Genomic DNA, 23,360 nt, shown 5'->3' on the forward strand with positions numbered 1-23,360 from the left:
TCAAGTCTTCCCTTAAATGTCAACGTCTCAATGAGATCTGACCTAACTATTCTGTTTTAAACTACTATGCCCATTTCTTCGCACTTCCAATGCTGCTTACCCTGATTTACTTCTTTTTCTTAACGATGTATCACCTTCTAACATATATATACTATATGATTTACTTATTTACTATGTTTATTGCTCATTATCTGTCTCCCTTCAGATAATAAGCTCCATGAAGGCAGGAATCTTGGTGCACTTTTTCACTATTATATCCCTAACATCTGAAACAGTGCCTAATCCTCAACAAATATTTGTTGAATGAATGAATTATGCATCTAGCAATCTGATCACTATGTTTATAGATAATCAAATGCCATATCTAAAATGGCTAGGATCAAAGTTAAATCCTTTCCTTGAAATACCGTATCTTCCAATGAATTCCATTAAGGAAGGCACTATACTAAACCATCAAGACATTTCTACTCCCAGAAATTCTCCTTTGTGCTTCCATCGATAACATTTTTTTTAAAATTACTGTTGAATAATCAAAAGGTGACCAATTACTCTCATTTTAAAGAAATGTTTAAAGTGCATTAAAATGGGTATCAATGGTGGCTCACACCTGTAATCCCAGCACTTTGGGAGGCTGAGACAGGAGGATCACTTGTACCCAGGAGCTTGAAACCAGCCTGAACAATATAGTGAGATCCTGTCTCTACGAAAAATTGTTTTAAAAATTAGCTGGGCATAGTGGTGCACACCTGTGGTCCCAGATACTTGGGAGGCTGAGGTAGGAGCATTGCTTGAGCCCAGAATTTCAAGGTTACAGTGAGCTATGACTGCACCACTGTACTCTAGCCTGGGCAACAGAGTGAGACCCTGTCTCTTAAAAAAAAATGATGGGAGAGGTGAAATCTGTGGGTCCTGCTTCAGTCTTCTACATATGGCTATCCAGTTTTCCCAGCACCATTTATTGAATAGGGACTCTTGTCCCCAGAGTATGTTTTTGTCTATTTTGTCAAAGATTAGATGGTTATATGAGGATGGTTTTATATTTGGGTTTTCTGTTCTGTTCCACTGGTCTGTGTCCCTGCCCTTGTGCCAATACCAAGCAGTTTTAAGAACCACAGCTTTGTATTATAGTTTGAAGTCTGGCAAATCAATACCTCCCATTTTGTTTTTATTGCTTAAGATTGCTTTTGCTATACGGGGTCTTCTCTGATTCCATACAAAGTGTATAATTATTTTTTCTAAATCTGTGAAAAATGATGTTGGTAATTTAATAGGAATTGCATTGAATGTATAGATTGCTTTGGGTAGTATAGACATTTTAACAATGTTAATTCTTCCAATCCATGAGCATGGTATGGATTTCCACTTATTTACGTGTTCTGCAATTTCCTTCCTTAGCGTTTCATAGTTCTCTTTATAGAGGTCCTTTACCTCTTTAGTTAAATATATCCCGGGGAGGTGGGCGGGGGAGGGGATGGAGGTATGACTACATGATGAGTGCCAGGCGCACTGTCTGGAGAATGAGAATGGACGCGCTTGGGACTCTGACTCGGGGGGATGGGCGGGACATGGACAATGTATATGACCTGAACTTATGTACCCCCATGATGAGCTGAAATAAAAAAAAAAAATGATGGGTATCAAAGCAATCCAAAATGTATTGACAAAGAATACTAAACCTTCAGTTCTTCTGATGATAACCCTGATATGTACTCTGGAATAGTATTCTGAGAAATTACCACAAGATGAGAATCTAAGATTCTAAGTGCATGTGTGCATGTATATGGGTTTGTATCTTTATGACCAAGCACCTGAAGGTAAACACAGTAATGTCTTCCATATCAGTATTGCACACATATTTCAACTTTTCTTTCCCAATAATCATAATAGATTTATTCTGAAATATCCTCTATTTCCTAGTCTTTTTTGTAAATAAACACAAACATAGCAGAAATGCTGGCTGAGATTAGCACTGCAGATGGTCACTACATATGGTCAAGCATTGCACATCTCCAGGAGTGCCACATACATCATATGTGGATTATGATGCAAATGCACCACCACTCTGCCCTCTGGCCCTGGAGTTGTACAATATTCACCTCCACGTCTGTTCAGAACTAATTGTTCTACGTTGGAACTAAAATCAGTAATCTTTCTTCTTGGAAAAAGAAACTCAAAATGACTAAGCTAATTAGTCTTGGACAATGAGATATGAACTGATTTACATTAAAATAATATCTTCAAAACATTTAGCATCATTAAAAGATGGAGAAGGTGTGAGAGGCACAATTATTCTAAAATGACTGTATATGACAGGTCACAGCTCTCCATCCCTGAATCCTTGTTTAGTTGGCAGGTTTTCTGGTAAAAGGCATGAAACTGGATACCACAATGATCTTATAGCACCCTCAAGTGGATTAAACTGACAATGTTTTTCTCGTTTTTCTTTTTGAGAGGTGTTGGTTTTTGATATAAAAAAGAAAGAAGGTGGTGGAATCATTTCAAACAAAGACTATTGGAATGAATGAAGATGTACCAACTCTTACTGGAAGAGCTTGTAGTCTGAATTATTCTTTCAGTAATAGGGATAGCTTTTTGGCTGATCTAGCGATACTTTTAGTGTTCCTCATTCTTCCTTGAGTCACTTCAGGGTGCCTTTGAATAGAATGTTGACCAGAACACAGATATTACCTTATGTGGTAGCAAATCTGTAACCTAAACCTCTTGTACCACATCCAGGATTGAAACCAAGTGGCTCCATTATTGGAAAAAAGGTTCAAGGCTATCTTTGAATATTAACATAATAATGGATATTTGTATTAGGCTTCAACAGAGAGACAATAGACAATACATATGTACAGTTCAAGAAGAATTGGCTCACACATTTATAGAGGATTATGGAGGCTGAGAAACCTAAGATCTGCCATCTGCAAGCCAGAAACCCAGGAAAGCTGGCAGTGTAATTCAGTCTGAGTCCAAAGGTCTAATAATGAGGGGAGTCAATGATGAAAAAAATCCCAGTCTGAGAGCAGAAGAAGATGAAATGAGATGTCTCAGCTCAAGCAGTAAGGCAGGGAATAAAGGGGCAAATTCCTCTATCCTTTGTCTATTGTTTTTATTCAGGCCCTCAATGGATCAGATGATGCCCACCTATATTAGTTGGGCAATCTATTTTATTGAATTCACCAATTCAAATGCTAATCTCATCTGGAGACACCCTCACAGACACACCTAGAACAATGTTTAACCAACTGTCTGGACATCCCCTGATTCAGTCAAGTTGACACATAAAGTTAACCACAGGTTGAGCATTCCTTATCCAAAAAATCTGAAATCCAAAATTCTCTGAAATCCAAAAGTTTCTGAATGTCAATATGACACCAATAGTGGAAAATTCCATAACTGGCCTCATGTGATGGTTTGCAGTCAAAACACAGGTGCCTAACACTATTTACTCAGTGTCCCCAAGGGAAACATAAAAGTACATTCAGGCTATGTGTATAAGGTATATATGAAATATATGTGAATTTTGTGTTTAGACTTGGGTCCCATCCCCAAGATATCTCATTATACATATGCAAATATTCCAAAATCTTTTAAAAAACCCAAATCCAAAACACTTCTGGTCCCAAGCATTTCAGATAAGCGATACATGACCTGTATCACAATATTTTAAAAATAAAATAAGTTTCATACATATATATTTAAAAACTACATCCTTAAAAAGCATTGCTTCAGCTGACCTATAAACTGCATGGCACAGCAGAAAGACTATTACATATACAGTTAGACAACATATATTCTAAAGTTAGTTTTTTAACAACAAAAACATTTATTAACCTTTTCATATTTGTTTCTTCATTTTTAAAACAGCAGAGTAGAAAGGGAAGAGACTCCTAGTTGGTAGCTTCTTAGTATATTTGTCAAGACTCTTGGTTCCAAACCATAAATTTACTAAAGCTGGCTTAAGCAACAAAAAGGGATTTTTTTCAAGGAAAAAAAACAGGGGAGTTGGAGAAGAACAAAGTTGGAGAACTGACACTATCCAACTTCGAGACTTGCCATAAAGCTACAGTAATCAAGACAATGTGGTACTGGCAAAAGAACAGAAAGATCAGTGGAGCAGAATAGAGAGCCCAGAAATAGACCCACATACATTCAATTGATCTTTGATAAAGGTACAAAGGTACTACAATGGAAAAAAGACAGTCTTTTCAGCCTACGGTGCTGGAACAACTGGACATCCACATGTAAAAAAATGAATCTACACACAGGCCTTATATCCTTCACAAAAGTACCTCAAAATGGATCATAGATCTAAATGTAAAATGCAAAACTATACAATTCATAGGAAATAACATATGAGAAAATCTAGATGATCTTGGGTTTGGTAATAGCTTTTTAGATACAATACCAAAGGCATGATTCATAAAAGAAGGAACTGATAAGCTGAACCTCATTAAAACTAAAAATTTCTACTGTGAAAAAGATACCATGAAGACAATAAAAAGATAAGCCACAGGCTAAGAGAAAATATTTACCAATAAACATATATAAAAAATTCTTAAAACTCAACAACAAGAAAACAAACAACCCAATTAAGAAATGAGTCAAAAGACCTTAACAGACACCACCAAAGAAGATAAACAGATGGCAAATGAGCTAATGAAAAGATGTTCCACATCAAATGTCATCAGGAAAAGGCAAATTGCAGCAACAATGAGATACCACCATACACCTATTAGAATGGCCAAAATCCAGAATACTGGTAATATTAAATGTCAGTGATGATGTGGAGCAACACGAACTCTCTCATTATACATTTGTCCAAACCCATAGAATGTACAATACCAAGAGTGAAGCCTAAAGTAAACTATGGACTTCGGATGATAATGATGTGTCAATGTAGGTTCATCAATTGTAACAAATGTACAACTCCAGTGGAAAAGGTTGATAATGGGGTAGGCTATCCTTATGTGGGGGTAGGAAACATAGGGAAATTTCTGTATCTTCCACTTTTGCTGTGAACCCAAAACTGCTTTAAAGAATAAAGTTTGTTTTTTAAAAAAACAGGAGAATCATTAAAAAAGATGCTGAAAAATTAAAGTTAGAGGAATCACAACAGACCTCTGGGTCTCATGTGGTACCCACTCTCCCTGACACCTTATCCTTAACCCAAGATGAGGAAGAGGCCTTGCTGAAATTGTCTGCATCAGGTCAAGAACCAGAAAGAAACTGCCTACAAATATTTCTTATAAAGTCATAGATTATTTGTATGTCCTTCATAATTGGGAATATAAAAGTTTCTAAGACTAAAAAAAGACTATCTTTTGCAGATGGTGTCACTAGCAGCTGTACATGTTATTTGGGGAAATGGGAGATCCAGGAAAAGCTATGTTGATATATGCTACTTCTGCCACTGCTTCATGTGACTACCTTGCTTCACCTAAGTTTCTGTGTTCTTTGCCAAATAAATCAGGAATTTGTTCTGTGTTTTTGTATGTGTGTGTGCATGTATGTGTGTGCATAGAGGATGCAGGGGATTTCTTCCTACCAATCTGTAGCCTACCTGAAGTAACACACTTACATAACCAAAATGTCTATAATTAAAATATCCCTAATTACCTCAAGGTTAAAGTTGCTGTCTCCAGAATGCATCTTGCTTTTCACATCCCTATTTCTTTAATTATACTGTCCTCTCTGCCTGAACTGCATATACTTGCCTCCCCCTCCCTTCTTTTACCCCCAGCAATTCACCCTACCTCACTTCACAGAGAAGAGGGTTCTAAGCAGACACCCTAGTTAGTAGGTGTCCAAAACAACAGTATTATACTTACCACTGCGCCATATTTGTTTCTTTTTATGTCTACTCCTCTGTTGTACTGTGAGCCACTCAAGAACCATCTTTGTATCTCCATCATCTTCTTTATCTTTATATCTCCAGGGTCCAGAGTGTTTGTTAAAGGATGTAAATATGCATTTATTTAGAAACGGAATTTAACATCACAATAAAAATAGGCCCAGGAGGCAGACATCAAAGTTCTGCCTGTTTCAGATGTTCTGACTTCTTTTCCCCCACCCCACACTCTGCCTTGCCCCTTCCCCCAACATTTTCATTTAATTATTCATATTGCTTAATTGAGAAAAATTTCTTGGGAAAGACTTTTTTTAAGGTTGTTTTTTGAAAGGTAAAGCAAGAGGTGAAAAAGAAAAAAGTATATTCTTTCTGTACCTACCTTGAGAAGCCCCATATATAGGGCTGGTTTCTCTAAAGTGAGAAACAAAACTAATCCCCTTACTTTCTCTCCTCACCTCCTTCAGTCCTGTGTCAAAGACCCAGTGCTCTGTTCCCTTCCTTCAAAGTCAAAGGATTATCTGTTCCAGCAGAAAATGAGTTTAAATACACCTGTAATTGTACAAGGCTTTATCCCCCTCAGTGAGAGCAGTATTTAGGAAGTTGGCACCTAACTAACGTGGCTACCTCCATATAAGACCAGTACTAACCAAAGGTAGAAAACCCCATCCTGAGTTTTGATTACACTTGCTTGAAGTTCATTTCTTCTGTCTCTACTCTGTACAGCAGGCATCCAATAAACGTCTCTCTTGATGAATGCTGCTTACCCTCTAAAAGCAGCTGTTGACTATTTTCATGGCCATTTTAGATGTTCAAGATATGGGGTAGTTGTGGATTACTCTAGTGTTGGAATTAGGAAGAACAGACAGATCCCATAGTGATGAAAGCATGCGATTCTCAAAAATGGCCTTACAAGGTGACACTCCCAGGGTAAGTGTCACTATTTGGCATCCTGTTCTCAGATACTGGTTCCTCAGTCCTCCAAGTAATTAGATCCTTGATGACAGGTTGATTCTAACCAAAGTCAAATATTTATCAAAATGTCTACATAGATTATTTTTAGTGGTCAGTTTTCCTTTTCAGTAACAGCATCCTTTCCTAAAAACAACCATTCTCTAGAATTATGGCTTAACACAAATCAGTCTGTACCATTTACGAGAGTTTCTTGGTATGACTATGGTGGCTTGAAATTTATTATCTTTTAAACTTGCACTCTTCTTTGTTGCATTTTCTCAAGTCTTAATAAACTCTTTTATCTATTTGCCTGAATTTTCCACAAAATATTGTGGAGGCATCCTTTATGTTCTGGGCTAGGCCTCCTATACAGGTGGTGAGATGGTTAAGGGCATATTGATCTTCACAAAGACAAATGGCCTGAGAGGGAGAAGACTAACTGCTACCATTTATTTCTGTTCAAGAAGACTATACTAAACCACACATTTAAATGGTACAGATTTTATATTGGAATAAAACAAAGGGATATTATCTCAAAATTAGGGTTAGTTAGACCTTTTATATGATAAAATACTGTCTGGCAACTCTGCCTGTCAAGATCTATCAGACCTAGATTGGAATCCCAACTCTAGCCTCTCACAAGCTGGGTAACGTTGAGCAATTTACTGAGACTCTCTGGGCCTGTTTCCTCATTCTCTAAAATGAGAATACAATGAGGCACAATGGTTAGGTTCTCAAGTCATTAAGTAAGGGGGGAGTGGGGCCCAAGTTGAAATTACCTTTGAAAATCACTTGAATTATCCATAAGTACATTGAGTTTTGCGTACAAACCATTACACAGTAAGTCTTAGGGCCACTAAATTTTGAACCACCAGTAAGATAAACTAAAGAAATAAAAAGAATGACATATTATTATTTATTATAAAACTAGAATGGCATATGCTTATCTCTAGACATTAAAGCCATTCTGGCTTTATAACTCTAAAATCACTAGATGCGGTATAGATGGAGAACACCACTCCAGTTGCTTAACAAATGTCCGTGTCCTTTCTTCCTTCTGCCCTTCAGACTAGCGGGACACCCTCCCGGAGCAGCCGTTTCAGCGCGGTGATGCCCGCTGGCATAGGCATTGATTCATCCAGGGTGTGCTTTGAGCAAAGAACCTTGTGCGACTCGTCTGGGATTCTCACCCCGGCACTGGCACTTAGAAGCGCCCCAATGAACATGAGAAGGAATTGTTAATTACCCTAGATTAGAGCTCAGGCTTTTTCGACGTAATAACGACACCCAGTAAATTTTAAAAAGCAAACTTCTCACACACATCACCACCTTGAAGTCCTAGTCCGCTCTCAGTTGAGGAAATTCTCAGCTCCCCCCTTCGGGCTTCCGTAGTCTCGCTCGGTTTCGCGAGACCGACGCCGAGCCCGCCGCGCGGCCGCCGGGGGCCGCCGCATAACATTTCCGGGAGGCAACCATGTAAGCCGCGGCGCTGTGAGCTTCCGGCGGCCTCCGGGCTGCTCCCTCGGCCTCCTGGACCGCCCGGCTCAAGGACGGAACCGGGGACTAGGAGCCCGTCGGCCGTCGAGTCCAGCAATCTCTAACCATGGACCGGGACCTTCTGCGGCAGTCGCTGAATTGCCACGGGTCGTCATTACTCTCCTTGCTCCGGAGCGAACAGCAGGACAATCCACACTTCCGGAGCCTCCTAGGGTCGGCGGCCGAGCCCGCCCGGGGCCCGCCACCCCAGCAGCATTTACAGGGCAGGTAATGAGAAAGCGGCGCCGCTGCGAGTCGGGGGGAAGGGACGCAGCCCGGGGCTCCACTGCCGCAGCCCGGCGGCTCCTTCCACGAGTGGAGCCGCGGCCGTGAGCGCGTGAGGATTGCGCGCTGCTGCGCAGGGCTCGGGGGAGGGGTCCGCACACCCACCGTGTGCAATGCAGGATGCGGGTTGAACTTCTTCTCTGGTACTGCTTAGCAGAGTCTCAGGTTCTTTAAGTAAAATTCCTTGGGTTTCACTGTCTGGAGCTGGAGGAGTCACTTTTTAAAGTTTCCCGCCCCCCCCCCAGGTTGGTGAATGAGGGAATGCAAAATTAAAACTTTTTCTCTAATGATGTAAGCCGGGAAGCTCAGGATGGAGTGGATTGTGCGATGAAAGCTGTCGTAGAAGCTTGTACTTAAAAAGGCTTCGTAAGTAAACCAATGTTTATAAATTTTGTTTCTTTTTAAGGAAAGAGAAGAGAGTTGACAATATAGAAATACAAAAATTTATCTCTAAAAAAGCGGATTTGCTTTTTGCGCTTTCCTGGAAATCAGATGCATCTGCAACTTCTGAAATTAATGAAGACAACGAAGGTGAGTTTAACTTTAATATCTTGTTAAGATTACGGATTTGCAGTTTGGTTTAACAGCACTTCAAATGGAATGGAACTCAGCACTATCGTTAGTGATTTTGTTAATTATTTTTTCAGATCATTATGGAGTCATGCCACCTTTAGAGCAATTCATGGAGATACCTAGTGTGGATCGGAGAGAGCTGTTTTTCAGAGATATTGAGCGTGGTGATATAGTTATTGGAAGAATTAGTTCCATTCGGGAATTTGGTTTCTTCATGGTGTTGATCTGTTTAGGAAGTGGTATCATGAGAGATATATCCCACTTAGAAATCTCCGTAAGTTACTTTTCGGTTATTTGGATTGCTTCTATTTTTGAAAAGTTATCTCAGGGCAAGAAATTATTTGCATACAGTTGGGCTTAAATATACTTGCCAAGATGCTTTTGGGAATTAAATATTAATTCAAGAAAAGTATTCTTTTTAAAAAATCACTTATGAAAGAGTTACTTACACAGTTTCTTCTTCCATTTCTGGGTTTGGGAGTTTTTTGGACTCTTTGATTGGCAGGCACAGTGTCCTTTTTTAAATACTCAAAGAGATATCAATAGACATGGTGAGGTTAATTGGTATTCTGGACTAATTTCCTCTAGTTGAACATACGTAGTCTTATTTAATATTTGGCATGAGATACTTGCATGTCGGTAATTTAAAGAAAAACTGTCGTTTATATATTTATAATAATTAAATTTAAGTGATTTGTACGTTTTCAGAAGATACTTTGCCCAAGATGAATAGTCCTGAATTAGAACTAATTTGTCACTATGAAAGATTGAATATTTGCTGTCTATTAAGGCAGATGAGAAGGAAGAAAAGCAGAAGGTATCACAGACTGGATAATGGACAAAAGTTTGGAGAATTCACATTTCATTTTCATTGGAATCCCTATACTTTCTGGACAAATTTTAGTTTTATGTTTGATGCATGCAAAATATCTTTTTTGGTTATCCATAATTATACTTGGTTCCTGACACTAGTGGAAGTTTTCATGAGTTTTTTGTGTTTTTGAGACAGTCTCACTCTGTTGTCCAGGCTAGAGTGCAGTGGCATCGTAATAGCTCACTGCAGTTTCAGACTCCTAGGCTCAAGCAGTCTTCCTGCCTCAGCCTCCTGAGTAGCTGGAACTACAGGCCTGAGCCACTACACCAACTAACTTTTTAAATTTTTTGTAGAGACAGGGTACAATATGTTGCTCAGGCTGGTGTCTAACTCCTGGCCTCAAAGTAGTCCTCCCACCTTGGCCTCCCAAAGTGCTAGGATTACAGGTGTGAGCCATTTCACCCATGGTGAGTTTTTGAACTGAACCAGAAAACAAAGTTTACTGTGTTTGGACACAGAAATTACTTTTAACTAAAATCGTTATTGAAATTTAGACTTTATGGTGTTAGTTGTTTTTCAGTGTCATGTCAACTATTAGCTGTCCATACTGAACAACTAAGATAAAAGAAGACACTGTTCACACCAAATACTGAAATGTCTGGTATTTTAAAATATTTATCATTGCAGGCTCTTTGTCCATTAAGAGATGTGCCTTCTCATAGTAACCACGGAGATCCTTTATCATATTACCAAACTGGTGACATCATTCGAGGTGATGAGTTTCATCATACTAATAAAACGTAAAAGTTGTTGAATTTTTGCTTTTATTAATTTTGAAAATAAAGTGTGTAATGAGGGTAGTGTTTGGGAAGGTTTTTTTATGTTAGTTTACATTTTCTTATTAATCAGCTTAGTTCTCTCTCTTTTAAGCTGGAATCAAGGATATTGACAGATACCATGGAAAGCTTGCAGTATCTCTGTATAGCTCATCTCTTCCACCACATTTATCTGGTATTAAATTAGGTGTAATTAGTGCTGAAGAGCTTCCTTTGTACTACAGGTAATTTATCCATATTATTTCAACAACAGTTCATTACAAAAGTTTCTTGGTTTAAAAAAGTTGCAAATTTTGTCAAACTTTTGACAACAAAAGGAAATTTTAATTTCTCTTATTGCAAAATGTGTTCATTTGATTTTTATAACTCTTAAATTATTTCTGACTTGGTAAAAGGAACCATATCATAATATTGCCACACCTTTGTTTACAAAGATGATACTGATATTTAAACTTCATATGATGTTATTTCGTTAATAGAAATGGGATGTGCAAATTATATTAGTCACTTCTATATTTTTTGTGTTTGTGTGTATTTTTTTTTTTTTAAAGGAGAAGTATTGAACTAAATAGCAATTCTTTGGATTCCTATGAAAATATCATGCAGAGTTCCTTGGGATTTGCTAATCCAGGCGTAGTTGAATTCCTTCTAGAAAAACTAGGAATAGATGAATCTAATCCACCATCTTTAATGAGAGGCCTACAAAGGTAAATCAGTATTATTCTCTTAGGTAGTGAGGGGAGTGATGCTAAGTTCAGAAGCTCATAGCTGAAGGACGTATTTGACCATACTAAGCCTAGTAGCAGGACTATGCCAAAGGTTGAATAAACCAAGTGATTCCATCTCCTCTTGGACTGGACTCTTTTTATCAGTGATTAAATATGTGCCGTGTGACCAAGTAGAGAAGGACGAGAAACTTTTTATACGAATTTTATATATATGCTAAAGAAAAATACTGTTCACCAATAATAGTAATGTCTGACAGTGCAAGGATTTTGCTATGTAAATGAAGTACAGATTTCTTGCTTGGGATTCTCTCTTTCAGTGTTGAGTGTCTGTCAGGCAGAGTGAAGTACAGTTATTTAAAAAGTATTTCTGGTTTAACTTTTCTTTAATAGCAAGAATTTCTCCGAAGATGATTTTGCTTCTGCATTGAGAAAGAAACAATCGGCATCTTGGGCTTTAAAATGGTATGAAGACTGTCTTTCAGCAATTTATATTATCTAGTCTAAGAGGTCAGGGTAAGGCAAGCATACTTAATCATTATTAAGACAAAATTTCTTTAAAATGAATTAAAGTGATGTCTTTTTAACATTAGCTTTTTTAAAAGTAGTCTTACATTGTACACCTAACAGACTTAAGTTTTATCCAGCATTTCCAATTTTTTTCAGAAGGAATTAATTTATTGATAACTTAGTTTCACAAATATGTTATGAAATATCCAAAGGCATACTTCTTGTTAAGTATACTGAGAGTATTTTGAAAACTAAATATTTCCCAAATTTGATAACATTTGCTTTTAAAATTATCCACATTAACATTTTATTTAGATATTCTGTGAAGTGTTTGTGATACTTTACAAATGTCTTTTTTAGTGTGAAGATTGGGGTTGATTATTTTAAGGTTGGACGCCATGTGGATGCTATGAATGAATACAATAAAGCTCTGGAAATAGATAAACAAAATGTGGAAGCTTTGGTAGCACGTGGAGCATTGTAAGTGAATTAGGGATTTTAAGGAATGTTTGCAAGATAAATGTGAACAAGATTTATGAATAGCTCACAAGATAAATTCCTCTAATTTTGTTTCATGACTCTAGATATGCGACAAAAGGAAGTCTGAACAAAGCAATAGAAGATTTTGAGCTTGCATTAGAAAACTGTCCAACTCACAGGAATGCAAGAAAATACCTCTGCCAGACACTTGTAGAAAGAGGAGGGCAGTAAGTGTTGGATTTTGTTTAATAGCAGAGGTCTAATATTCAGCCAGTCACTATAAAATTTTAATATAAGGAAACAGAATCTTTAACTCACTTAATTTAGAACACTCTTCATTTCAGTTTTAGTATAAATATAGTCTTCCTTTTTAAATCTTGTCCCTTTTTTCTGCCTTATTACTGAGGTCTTTATGATTGGAGATATTTTACTGTTTTTGAGTTCATTGTTCTGAATATCTGTTCTCATTACATAGAAATATAAATTTAAAAGTACAAGAGATTAGGTAAGTATTGTTTTCTAAAGCTTTTGTTTTAATAGTGAGGAATTTAATTTCTAATTCATTTTATCATTCCAGTAGTATAATGTCAGAAATATGAATTGCATATTGTATAGTTAATTGTGAATAAGATTTTGCTATTATATTCACCTTGTTATTCCACTCTTTCCAGCAAAGTCCACAAATTAAAGAGCAGGAACAAACCTATAATTCTGTTACTATCCTGAGATGCAGGCATAATGTCTGGCATGGTAGTTGTATCATAAATATTTAGTGATTAACAGATCAGTTTATAAAGTATTTTTGAAGAAATACAATACTTTAAATAGTTTGGTAACAACCTGCTTTAGTAATTAAAAGCCAGTTTAAAATTAATAGCATCTTTTTGCTATTAAATTTTAAAAATAGAGTCATCTCTTTTCTGTTTCATGAATTTGCCTAATCATTTCTACTTCTGTGGTCACTCAAGTTCGATTGATCACAAATTCCAAGTTAATGAAATTTTGCAATATTTCTTTTAACTCCTGGGAACTTCTAATTAGTGATTAGAGCAGCTTGTTTACATTCTCAGTAAGTAGATAGCTAGTACCTACTTAGGTGTGGTTGTAGTATTACCCACATGTTGCCGTCTTTTACGTCAGTGAATGGCAACACCATCCAGTTATCCTAGCCAGAAATTATGGTCATCTTTGATTTGTCTCTAACTCCCCATATCCAGTCTACTGACACAAAAGTTATCCCATTGTGTTTATTCAGTTACTTTTTCCTTCTAAGAAGTAAAAGCATTTTGTAAAGTCCTTTCACTGTTCTATATCCAGACTTTCTAGTTCTGATTTTTCATAGCATAAACTTGTGAGTTTCATCTAATGATTATCCTATCTATAGGCTGATTATGATATACATATGTGTTGGTATTTCCAAAGAAATTTTAAGAGTGAATCTTCTGGGAAAAATTTTCTGTAGAAGGAAAATTTTTTATAAACTGTTAGGAAAACCCAGCCTATATAATTCAGTGCCGAAATTCAAGATAGTACTAAATTTGTGGATATCAGTTTATTACTTGTTTTCATGTATTGCAACAGAAATATGCTGATATTGAATATATGATATGGCTTTATTTTATTTCTTTATATAGTTTGTTTTCTTGCTTTTCCTCTCCTATTTTTCTTTTGCAACACATTCCAAACCTAGGAACCCTAATAGATTTCTTAAACTCTTTATTAGAAGAGCATTTCCCTTCTACTTCATTTTATTTAATTTTTTATTATTACAGGTACATAAGAGTTGAATATTTTTATAGGGTACTTGTGATGTTTTGATACAGGCATGCAATGTGAATTAATCAAATCAGGGTAATTGGGACATCCATCACCTTAGGCATTTAACATTTCTTTGTGTTAGGAACATTACAGTTCCACTGTTCTAATTATTTAATATTTTAAAATATACCCTAACTTATTGTTGGGCTGAATGAATTAAAAAAACAAGAGCCAACTATATGTTGTCTGCAGGAAACACACTTCACCTATAAAGATATGTAGACTGAAAAGGGGTGGAAAAAGATATTCCATGCAAATGGAAACCAAAAAGTGCAGGAGTAGTTACACTTCTATCAAATAAAATAGATTTCAAGTCAAAAACTGTAAAAAAAGAGACAAAGGAGGGGGTTATTATGTAATGTTAAAGGGGTCAATTCATCAAGAGTATGTAGAAGTTATAAATATATATGCACCCAATGTTGGAGCAGTCATGTATATAAAGCAAATAGCAGAGTTACAGTATGGCTTTAGTTACTAGTAATGAATTTGTTTTATGCAGTCTCTTTACCAAATAAATTGTAATAAAAAACACATGATATAGCTGTTGTTCATTTTGGAAAATAATTTGCTAAATGTGGCTTTTCCCCAATAAGTTTTCTTATATAAGCTTCTGATCTATATGCGTATTTGGGTACTTTTGTAGTTTTCTGAAAAAGGCTAAATTTTCCTTTCAAATTTAGGTTAGAAGAAGAAGAAAAGTTTTTAAATGCTGAAGGTTACTATAAGAAAGCTTTGGCTTTGGATGAGACATTTAAAGATGCAGAGGATGCTTTGCAGAAACTTCATAAATACATGCAGGTGATTCTTTATTTCCTCTTAGAAATTTAGTGATATTTAAAATTAATGCCAAAATTTGATTTCTTTCTAGGGAAAACTATGCTAGATTACTTAAATGAGGCAATATGAAAAATTTCTTTCTAGTTACAGCTTTTCCTAATTGAGTTTGACATTGCTTCATAGTGCCTCTTCTTTTTTATCTGTTTGTACTCAAAAGTAAAAATATTCCTATGAGAAAATTCCTGTTGCCTAAATTTGGTACTTGGTTTTGAGAACTGTTCTGGTAGTGAGCTCACCTGGTGGCTATAAAATTATTAGTGTTGCTATAATTAAGCTAATTATAAAAACCTTTTGAGACATATTTTAAACTGTCTTTTCCTGTAATACTGATGATGATGTTTTCTCATGCATTTTCTTCTGAATTGGACCATTGCTGCTGTGTCTGTGACATCTGGTGCTGCTCATCCCCATCCACAAACTGGAAAATGATTTCTTATGTAATCATGCATTCAACTGGGCTGTGCTATTTTTAAAATGGTTTGTATTTGAACATGGTGATTCCCCCCTCATTTCACTGTAATGAAATGTGTTTATTTGAATTTTATTTGTAAAATTTGTGTCCTGTTTAAATTTTCAATTTTTTAAAATAATTTTTCATATACTTTATTTTTGGCCTTTCTTGCACTCTGGGTTATGGGTACCACTGCAATGGCATCCCCTTTTTTCATGGGATATCAACTGCAATATGGTCCTCAATACTGTTCTGGCCATTTTCAATGATTAATGCCAAACATCTGTATGATTAATTTTTTTATGTTAAAAAAATACTTGTTTAATGCTGCCTATATGGTGTTTTGGTTTTACTAAATTGGGTTTCTGGTTGGGGTGGTCTTTTGAATACTGGGTTTTATATATTCTGCTATTTTTAACGTGTGGTTTTTTTCGATATCTGGGTTCTAAAAGAAATCTTTGGAATTAAGAGAAAAACAAGCTGAAAAGGAAGAAAAGCAGAAAACAAAGAAAATAGAAACAAGTGCAGAAAAGTTGCGTAAGCTCTTAAAAGAGGAGAAAAGGTAAACTATAATATTCAGTACTTTTTAACCTAAGGCAACTACTGAGTTGAACCTAAAGTGCCATTGTAAGGTAAAGTAAGTAAAAAAATGAAAGCATCTCGTGATAATCAATGACTGATAAGAATTTTTAGCAAGTATGTGTTCCACACATTTTTGTATTAAAGAGATAATAAAGTAAAATGGAATCTAAGGCTAGAATTCTGCCAAAAAAAAATAATAATTTATCTTAGAATTAAAATATAGAATAAGTTATTTTAATTGACTGTATTTTGGGGAGGAAATGTTTTAGAACTAGAGCAGTGATTCCCAACTAGGAGTGGTTTTGTTCCCCAGGGGACATTTGGCAATGTCTGGAGATATTTTTGGTTGTCATAACTGGGTGAGGTGCTACTAGCATCTAGTGAGTAAAGATCAGGGATGTTCCTGCAGTGCTCAGGAAGCCCCCACGCCTACCCCCAACAAAGAATTATTTGGCCCAAAATATCAATAGTGCTGAGGTGGCAAAACCATGAACTCTAGAGGTAGCCAGATATAAAACTTTAGTTCTCTCCTTTATGTGTTCAGGTAGTTTTGAGTTTTTAAGGTGATGGTGGAAAAGTCTGCTGTGTCTTTCAGAAATGATGGATTTGCTTACAGTGATGCCTGTTTTCGTAAACATTTTTCCCTAAAAGTCATGCTTGATAGTTAAATTAGATCTTGTAGTAACTGAGATTAAATGAAATCTTAAAGGAAACAAATAGAACCAAAATCTTTATAAATAACTTAGTAACATTTTTGTACTTAACATATCTGATGAGTTAACTACATTTTTTTAGGCTAAAGAAGAAAAGAAGAAAATCAACTTCTTCCTCTTCAAGTGTCTCGTCTGCTGATGAATCACTTTCTTCTTCATCATCCTCTTCCTCTTCTGGCCACAAAAGGCATAAGAAACGTAAGAGGAACCGTTCAGAGTCTTCTCGCAGTTCCAAAAGGCATTCATCTAGGGCATCCTCAAGTCAGATAGATCAGAATAGGAAAGATGAGTGCTACCTGGTTCCACCTAATACTTCAGCGTCTTTTCTTAACCATAAACAAGAAGTGGAAAAACTACTGGAAAAGCAGGATAGGTTACAGTATCAAAAGACACAGGTAAAAGAGAAAGATAGATGCCCTTTCTCTTCATCTTCAGTTGAAATACCGGATGATCTTGGAGGTAGGTCTGAAGATCCAAGAGATTTTTATAATAGCTATAAAACCCAACCATGTAGTAGCAAAACAGAAAAGCCATATAAATCAGAAAGACATTTTTCCAGTAGAAGAAATTCCTCGGATTCTTTCTGTAGAAATTCAGAGGATAAGGTAAAAACTTATGGTTATAGGAGATTTGAAAAGGATATAGAGGGACGAAAAGAGCACTATAGAAGGTGGGAGCCAGGTTCCGTGAGATATTCCACCTCACCAGCAAGCTCAGACAACTCTTGGAAGTCAGTTGAAAAATATAAAAAATATACTTACCCTGGATCACGTGATTTCAGTAGACATGAACAAAGGTATCGATTAAATACAAATCAAAGAGAATATGAAAGAGAGGACAATTATGGGGAGGATATCAAAACAGAGATTCCAGAAGAAGATGGACTAAATAGGAAAGAGCACTCAGAAAGCAGAGTTAAAAAAAATTTACCTCCAAATTTACTTAATATATTTAACCAGATAGCCGAATTTGAGAAAGAAAAAGGAAGTAAGCCAAAAAATTAATATGCCAAGGAAATCAGCACCATTACACTAAATGCTGTTAATTAAAATTTTGAGATGTTTTGTTCGTAACCATCCAGTGTAAAAATCTCTGCTCTTAAAATTATTTATAGAGATTACAGAAAGCAAATGTTTTTTAGCTTTTCTCAAATTTGATTGGTTTCAGTTGTAGGTTCCTGTGTCACGGCTTGATTTTTAGCCCTTTCATGTATATACGTACAGTATACTTCTTACTCTGACAATTTGAGTTTCTTCACCTAAAGATAATTCTCTGAAAGTATTGTTTCTTCCTTGTATTATGGTATACAAGAATTCCCGGGTTCACCACATCCTACTGTTTGAGAAACAAATTTATGCGTTGAACACTTAGATCATCTTCGTCAAAAATTATTTCATTCTCCTTTCTGTTAAATTAAAAGCCCTCAACTTTAGAAAGAGATTATGTTTGAATGTTTCTTGATTATGTGTATCATTTGTTTAAATATTAAATTTTTTTACACAGTTTTATTTGAAATGGTAGATTACGTGTCTTAATTTGCTTCTAAAGTCTGATTTAATTAAAAATGGTTTGTGAATGGTCATTGCCAGCTTAACAAGTACCTTAGAAATAAGATTGTGAAAGTTGACTAGGAGCCCATTTTGCTTATTTCTTCATTATTATTTTATCTTACTGCTATCATTATAGCCATAAGAAATTTTTTAACTTTAAATATTGGCAAACCCTTAGAGACTATCTACATTCCAGGCAAGAATAAATCAGAATAGAAAAGAATCTTTTGGCAAAAAGTGGTGGCAAAGGCAGAGAAGTACACTGTAAATCTCATTTCTCTCTAGGGAAAGAAAATTAGGAAACTGTCCTAGTATTGCAAATGTTCAATCCAGAAAACACTAGGCATGTTTTTAAATAACCTAGGACTGGCCTGCATTTCTACTTTTCTTACTACCTCCACTCTCTTGATGCTTCCCTGATGTCTCCTTTCTCAGGGTCTGAATAAATAAACCAAGCAGAGCCTGGTTTTACATGGTGTAAGTTCCAGCTTCTATAGCTGAAGAAGGAAGGGACTTGGATTGTAAAGATCCCCCAGAATTACTAAAAACAGTATAATGTACTCTTTGGGAGATAGAGAGAGGAGTCGTAGGTGTTGGGTTTATGTCTAGGATCTTTCCAGTTTAAGATTCTAGAATCAGTAAATGATTTGAATACTGTCACTCATGATGACACTGGATGGGTATAGGTAGGTGGGTAGGTGAGTATCCATCTACAAAGGTCTAAGTAAGAGAGAATGATAGGGGAAGAAGAGACTTTTTTTCCCTATTCTGTCTTGTAGTTCTTGCCAACAGTAAAATATCCACGCTTTAAGTACGTGTGTGTACTATTTGTGTCCTGCAAACTCCAATGATGGGAGCCTAGTGGAAAATCGGAAATTTGTTTTACAGTGGAACAGGAAAAAGATCCTGGTTAAGAGCAATAGATAATGGCAGTAGAAATGGGCCATCACTCAGGCATTAGTGTTTGTGCCAAGAAATTCATCTTAAAAGAGTCCTCGGTTCCATGTATTAATAGCTTTAGTATCATCTTTACATAGTCCTACACAGTGGCGTTTTTAGAGAGTGAAAACTACCTCTTGACATAGCCCTTGACCTTTTGGAATCCCTAGTATAGCTTACAATTTTACACACCATTTTATTTAAAAGTTAGGATAGTACCTTATCCTGCAGGCTGCCTGAATTGAAAAATTCCATCTTTCCCAGGACCTCTCCACTAGGAAATACTAAATTTAAGCAGAGTACATAAACCACTTGAAGGATGTGTTCAGGAAGCCCATCACAGGAAAAATTATTATTGGGGATTTATATTGTCAAGAATTCCTAGTGACTGGTAACTTCAACAATTTTCCTCAACATCAGTATGTCTACAGGCTGACTGTGACTTGGTTTCCATTAGTAGATGAAGCACGGCTTTTGGACGTTCTGATAACTCCAGACTTGGAAGATAGAGAGGTTGATCCCCTGCCTCACCATTTGGCCTGATTACACTGAAAATAGAACTGTTACTTAAGGGTTAAAGGTAGACGTGTGTGCTGGCCTAGGGACCTGACCATTCCATTCCACAAATACTGTGTTAGCTTCTGGAGGTTGACTCAATAATAGGTAAAAGTTGTAGTGCAGTTACCACATGTTAACCCCTGTGCATTTTGCATATGTTAATCCAATTATTTCAGTAAACTTGTGGATACCTTTCTGTATTACAAATGAGGGAAAAAAGCATAGAGAAGTAACTGCCCAAAGTCGCAGAGCTAAGACACAACCTCTGCCTTCATAGAACACAGTGTTTAATATTATTTCAAGTTCCAAGTAATTTACAAACTAATATAGGACTGAGAATAAGAACTGTGGCGTTCTGTGAAGGAGGATTGAGAGAACGAAAAGAGAAAATACAGTAAAACAAAGGAAAAAAACTGGTGAACAAAGTGACTTTGAGGTTAATCAGTTTTTGTATCTTACAAATCTCATGTATTAGAGCAGTGTTTTAGCCAAAAATTACATTATCCAGCTTTCTCTAGCCATCTTATCCATTAGACTTTGATATGCCTTTTCCTGTTTCTAAAACAATAATCAGGAGAAACATTCATTACCACTAATTTTTAGAAGGAAATGAAAATGACCGTTCTAAATGACAATTGTAATGAATATTTTTTCCAAGGTTTCAAGGAAACAAATACATGGATTCTAATACGTTTATTTGAAAATCCGGTTTTATAATATAACTTTCCATACTCTATTCCAAAAGTTCACAGTGTTGGGTACATGTTATATAAAGTATTAACTGGAAAAACTAATTCTAAATCTGGTGGTCTACCTCCACTGTAAATGTATGAAATTCCTATTGCAAATCATATCTAGCTTTCTTTAAATTGTTTATTAAATCAAGAAAATTTTAAAAATGTTCTATATGGTTGGCTGTATCTGTGAGGAAATCTTTAATGTGTATGATTTCTTTCAAGGTCAGAATGGATTTAAGAAATTCTTAGAAATTTAAGTTGTACTTTCTATTGATATGCAGTGTTTCTCTTATTGTTTTCTTTGAGGGGAGGAGGTAATGCTACTTTTTGGTTAAAAATTATACCAGAAGAAGGAATTGCCTTTAACAGATTTTTTTCCCTAAAAGTCTGGGGGAAAATTTTTCTTTTTTTGAATAAAGAAAACCTAATTTGGGGATCTTCTAGGGTAAGTGAGAATTTTCATACTGTTACAAGCTCTTAATAGTAGAGTGAATTTTTTAAAATTTCCTGAAAGATTATTAAATTAGAACTGAGTAGTTTCATGAAACAGTGAAGTTTCTAACACTACAAACATCAAAACTACAGTGAAAGACACCATTTTCCCTATGTGTATATAACATGTAGCTTTGTCAAGAATCTGCTATTACTGTTTTCCATCTGTATGAAGAATATAAGAAAACTAAGAAAATCACTTGACTTTTTTTAACTATCAGTTTTTTCACTTTGCACTGGATAAAACCTGTTTGGTCATTTTGTATTTTAAAGTATAAAATTTTTGGGTGTTTACAACGTGTTCAAAAGAGGTTAAAATATTTACTTGCTGGTCTTTTTGCTTTTACCATTACTAGAGCTACTACTGGCACTAGTTGGCCTAGAAGCATTGTCTACTAGTGAAGAGGCCGGCAAGTTGAGCTCTAATACTTTAATTGAAGCCTGAGAAGCAGAAGTATTTGTACTCACAGATGACCTAAAAGAAAAATCAGAATTATAAATTTAATGCACAATTTATATTTAAGTATAGACTCCCCCTCATTGGGTAAAAGATAACATAATTCCATAAGTAATTAAAGAGATCAAACAGTACATATTATTCGTAATGTTACAAAGTTTTTAAATAAGCCAAGACAGACAAATCTTGCATGTTCTCAATTACATGTGGGAGCTAAATATTAAAAGCAATTGATCTCAGGGAGACAGAGTGTAGAATGATGGTTACCAGAGGCTGGGAAGGGTAGTGAGGAAGGGGAGGATAAAGTGGGGATAGTTACTGTGGGCAAAAATATAGTTACATAGAATTAATATTTGATAGCACAACAAACTGAGTATAATCAACAATCAATTAGGGTATACTTTAAAAAAACGAAAAGAGTGGAACTGGAATGTTCCAAACACAAAAATAGTAAATGCCTGAGGTGATGGATACCCCAGTTACTCTGGTTTTATTAATTCATATTGTATGCTTGCATCAAAACACATGTGTATAAAGATGTACAACTATTATGTAACCATAAAATTAAAATTTAAAAAATTTTAAGAAGTTTTTAAAATAGGACCATTAATAGATACAAAAAAATTTTAAGAGGAAAAGAAAGATGACCATAGTTTCAAACCAGTAGGAAAATAGCTCAATAAGTATGTTTCTATATGAGAAAAATGTTTTCAACTATAATCAATATTTTGCAGTTGGAATCATTAAGCAATAAAGGTTTCCAAGACAGTAACAAAAGAGGATCAAGGGGATTTGGTGCTGGCAAGAGTAATTAAAAGGATAGCTTCTGTAATTTAAGCTGAAAAGGAAAGCGAGAAAAGTGTATTGACTGAGGGATAAACTGGTGAGGTCACTTGAAAAAAAAACTAGCCACGCAATTCTGAAACGATAAGTTTTTATGACATTTTATGCGAGTACAGGGATGTTCAATTATCTACTTACTACACTTACGCAGAAACAGTTTGTTTTACTTGATGAAAAACACTACCTTTTAGGACTTCCCTTTTTCTTCATGAAATCTCTAAATGGGCTAAGGAAAAGTAATTTAGTAAGAAGCTGCTGAATGCAGGAGTTTGGGAATTCTAAAATCAGGATCATTAGTTTTATTTTGTCAGCAAAGCACAAGAGGGTTTATTTAAGCATCCCTGATGATAGAATTCTGGATAACAACTGCAGAAGGAAAAAAGTTTCCTTCTCAGCAAAGTAAAGCATCATGAATAAAATCAAATTCTGATTTTCAAAAATTTCTTAATGTTTTAATCACAAAAATCTTACTCCATATGTCTATACATCTAAGTTTCCCTTTTATGGTTTAAAAAAATTTCCCCCAACTTAGGATTCACCCCCAAATGCCAGATGTAACTCACAAATTTTACTTTATCTCTGCTTTGTCCTACTGAAGGCTGACAGTCACAAAGCACTTGTGCCATAGTAAAAATGGCGATACCAGGAGAAGTCACAAGGAAAGTCTTGCTCTGCTGGCTGTTTCTGCATTTTACATATGTGATGCTGCCCTAGTGAGGTGGCTGAAGGTGAGGGGAGCGCTGGCAGTGCACTGGCTGGTCCAATGGTTGTGGTGATGTGGAAGTGGCTTGATTATCTTAGGCTAGTCCCTATGAGAGT

The 23,360-nt window shown here is 35.8% G+C and overlaps 2 protein-coding genes across 2 annotated transcripts in view; one reads left to right on the top strand and one right to left on the bottom strand.

Annotated features, from left to right (window-relative positions):
* Positions 1-8,272: 8,272 nt before the first annotated feature.
* On the top strand, positions 8,273-18,480 carry TTC14 (tetratricopeptide repeat domain 14). The gene is made up of 12 exons (XM_045539741.1): positions 8,273-8,569; positions 9,033-9,157; positions 9,274-9,473; positions 10,701-10,785; positions 10,944-11,073; positions 11,401-11,556; positions 11,968-12,039; positions 12,445-12,564; positions 12,669-12,791; positions 15,063-15,180; positions 16,123-16,232; positions 17,048-18,480. Exons 1-12 carry the CDS (start codon positions 8,409-8,411, stop codon positions 17,967-17,969), a joined length of 2,322 nt encoding a protein of 773 aa, XP_045395697.1. The 5' UTR covers positions 8,273-8,408; the 3' UTR covers positions 17,970-18,480.
* CCDC39 (coiled-coil domain containing 39) overlaps positions 18,012-23,360 on the bottom strand; it is a 75,832-nt gene continuing 70,483 nt past the window's right edge. The window contains 1 exon segment of the mRNA XM_045539740.1: positions 18,012-21,716. Within this exon segment, the coding sequence (XP_045395696.1) occupies positions 21,563-21,716 (154 nt within the window). The 3' untranslated portion in view covers positions 18,012-21,562.

This window comes from Lemur catta, chromosome 1, assembly GCF_020740605.2.
Source record: "Lemur catta isolate mLemCat1 chromosome 1, mLemCat1.pri, whole genome shotgun sequence".
Taxonomy (NCBI): domain Eukaryota; kingdom Metazoa; phylum Chordata; class Mammalia; order Primates; family Lemuridae; genus Lemur; species Lemur catta.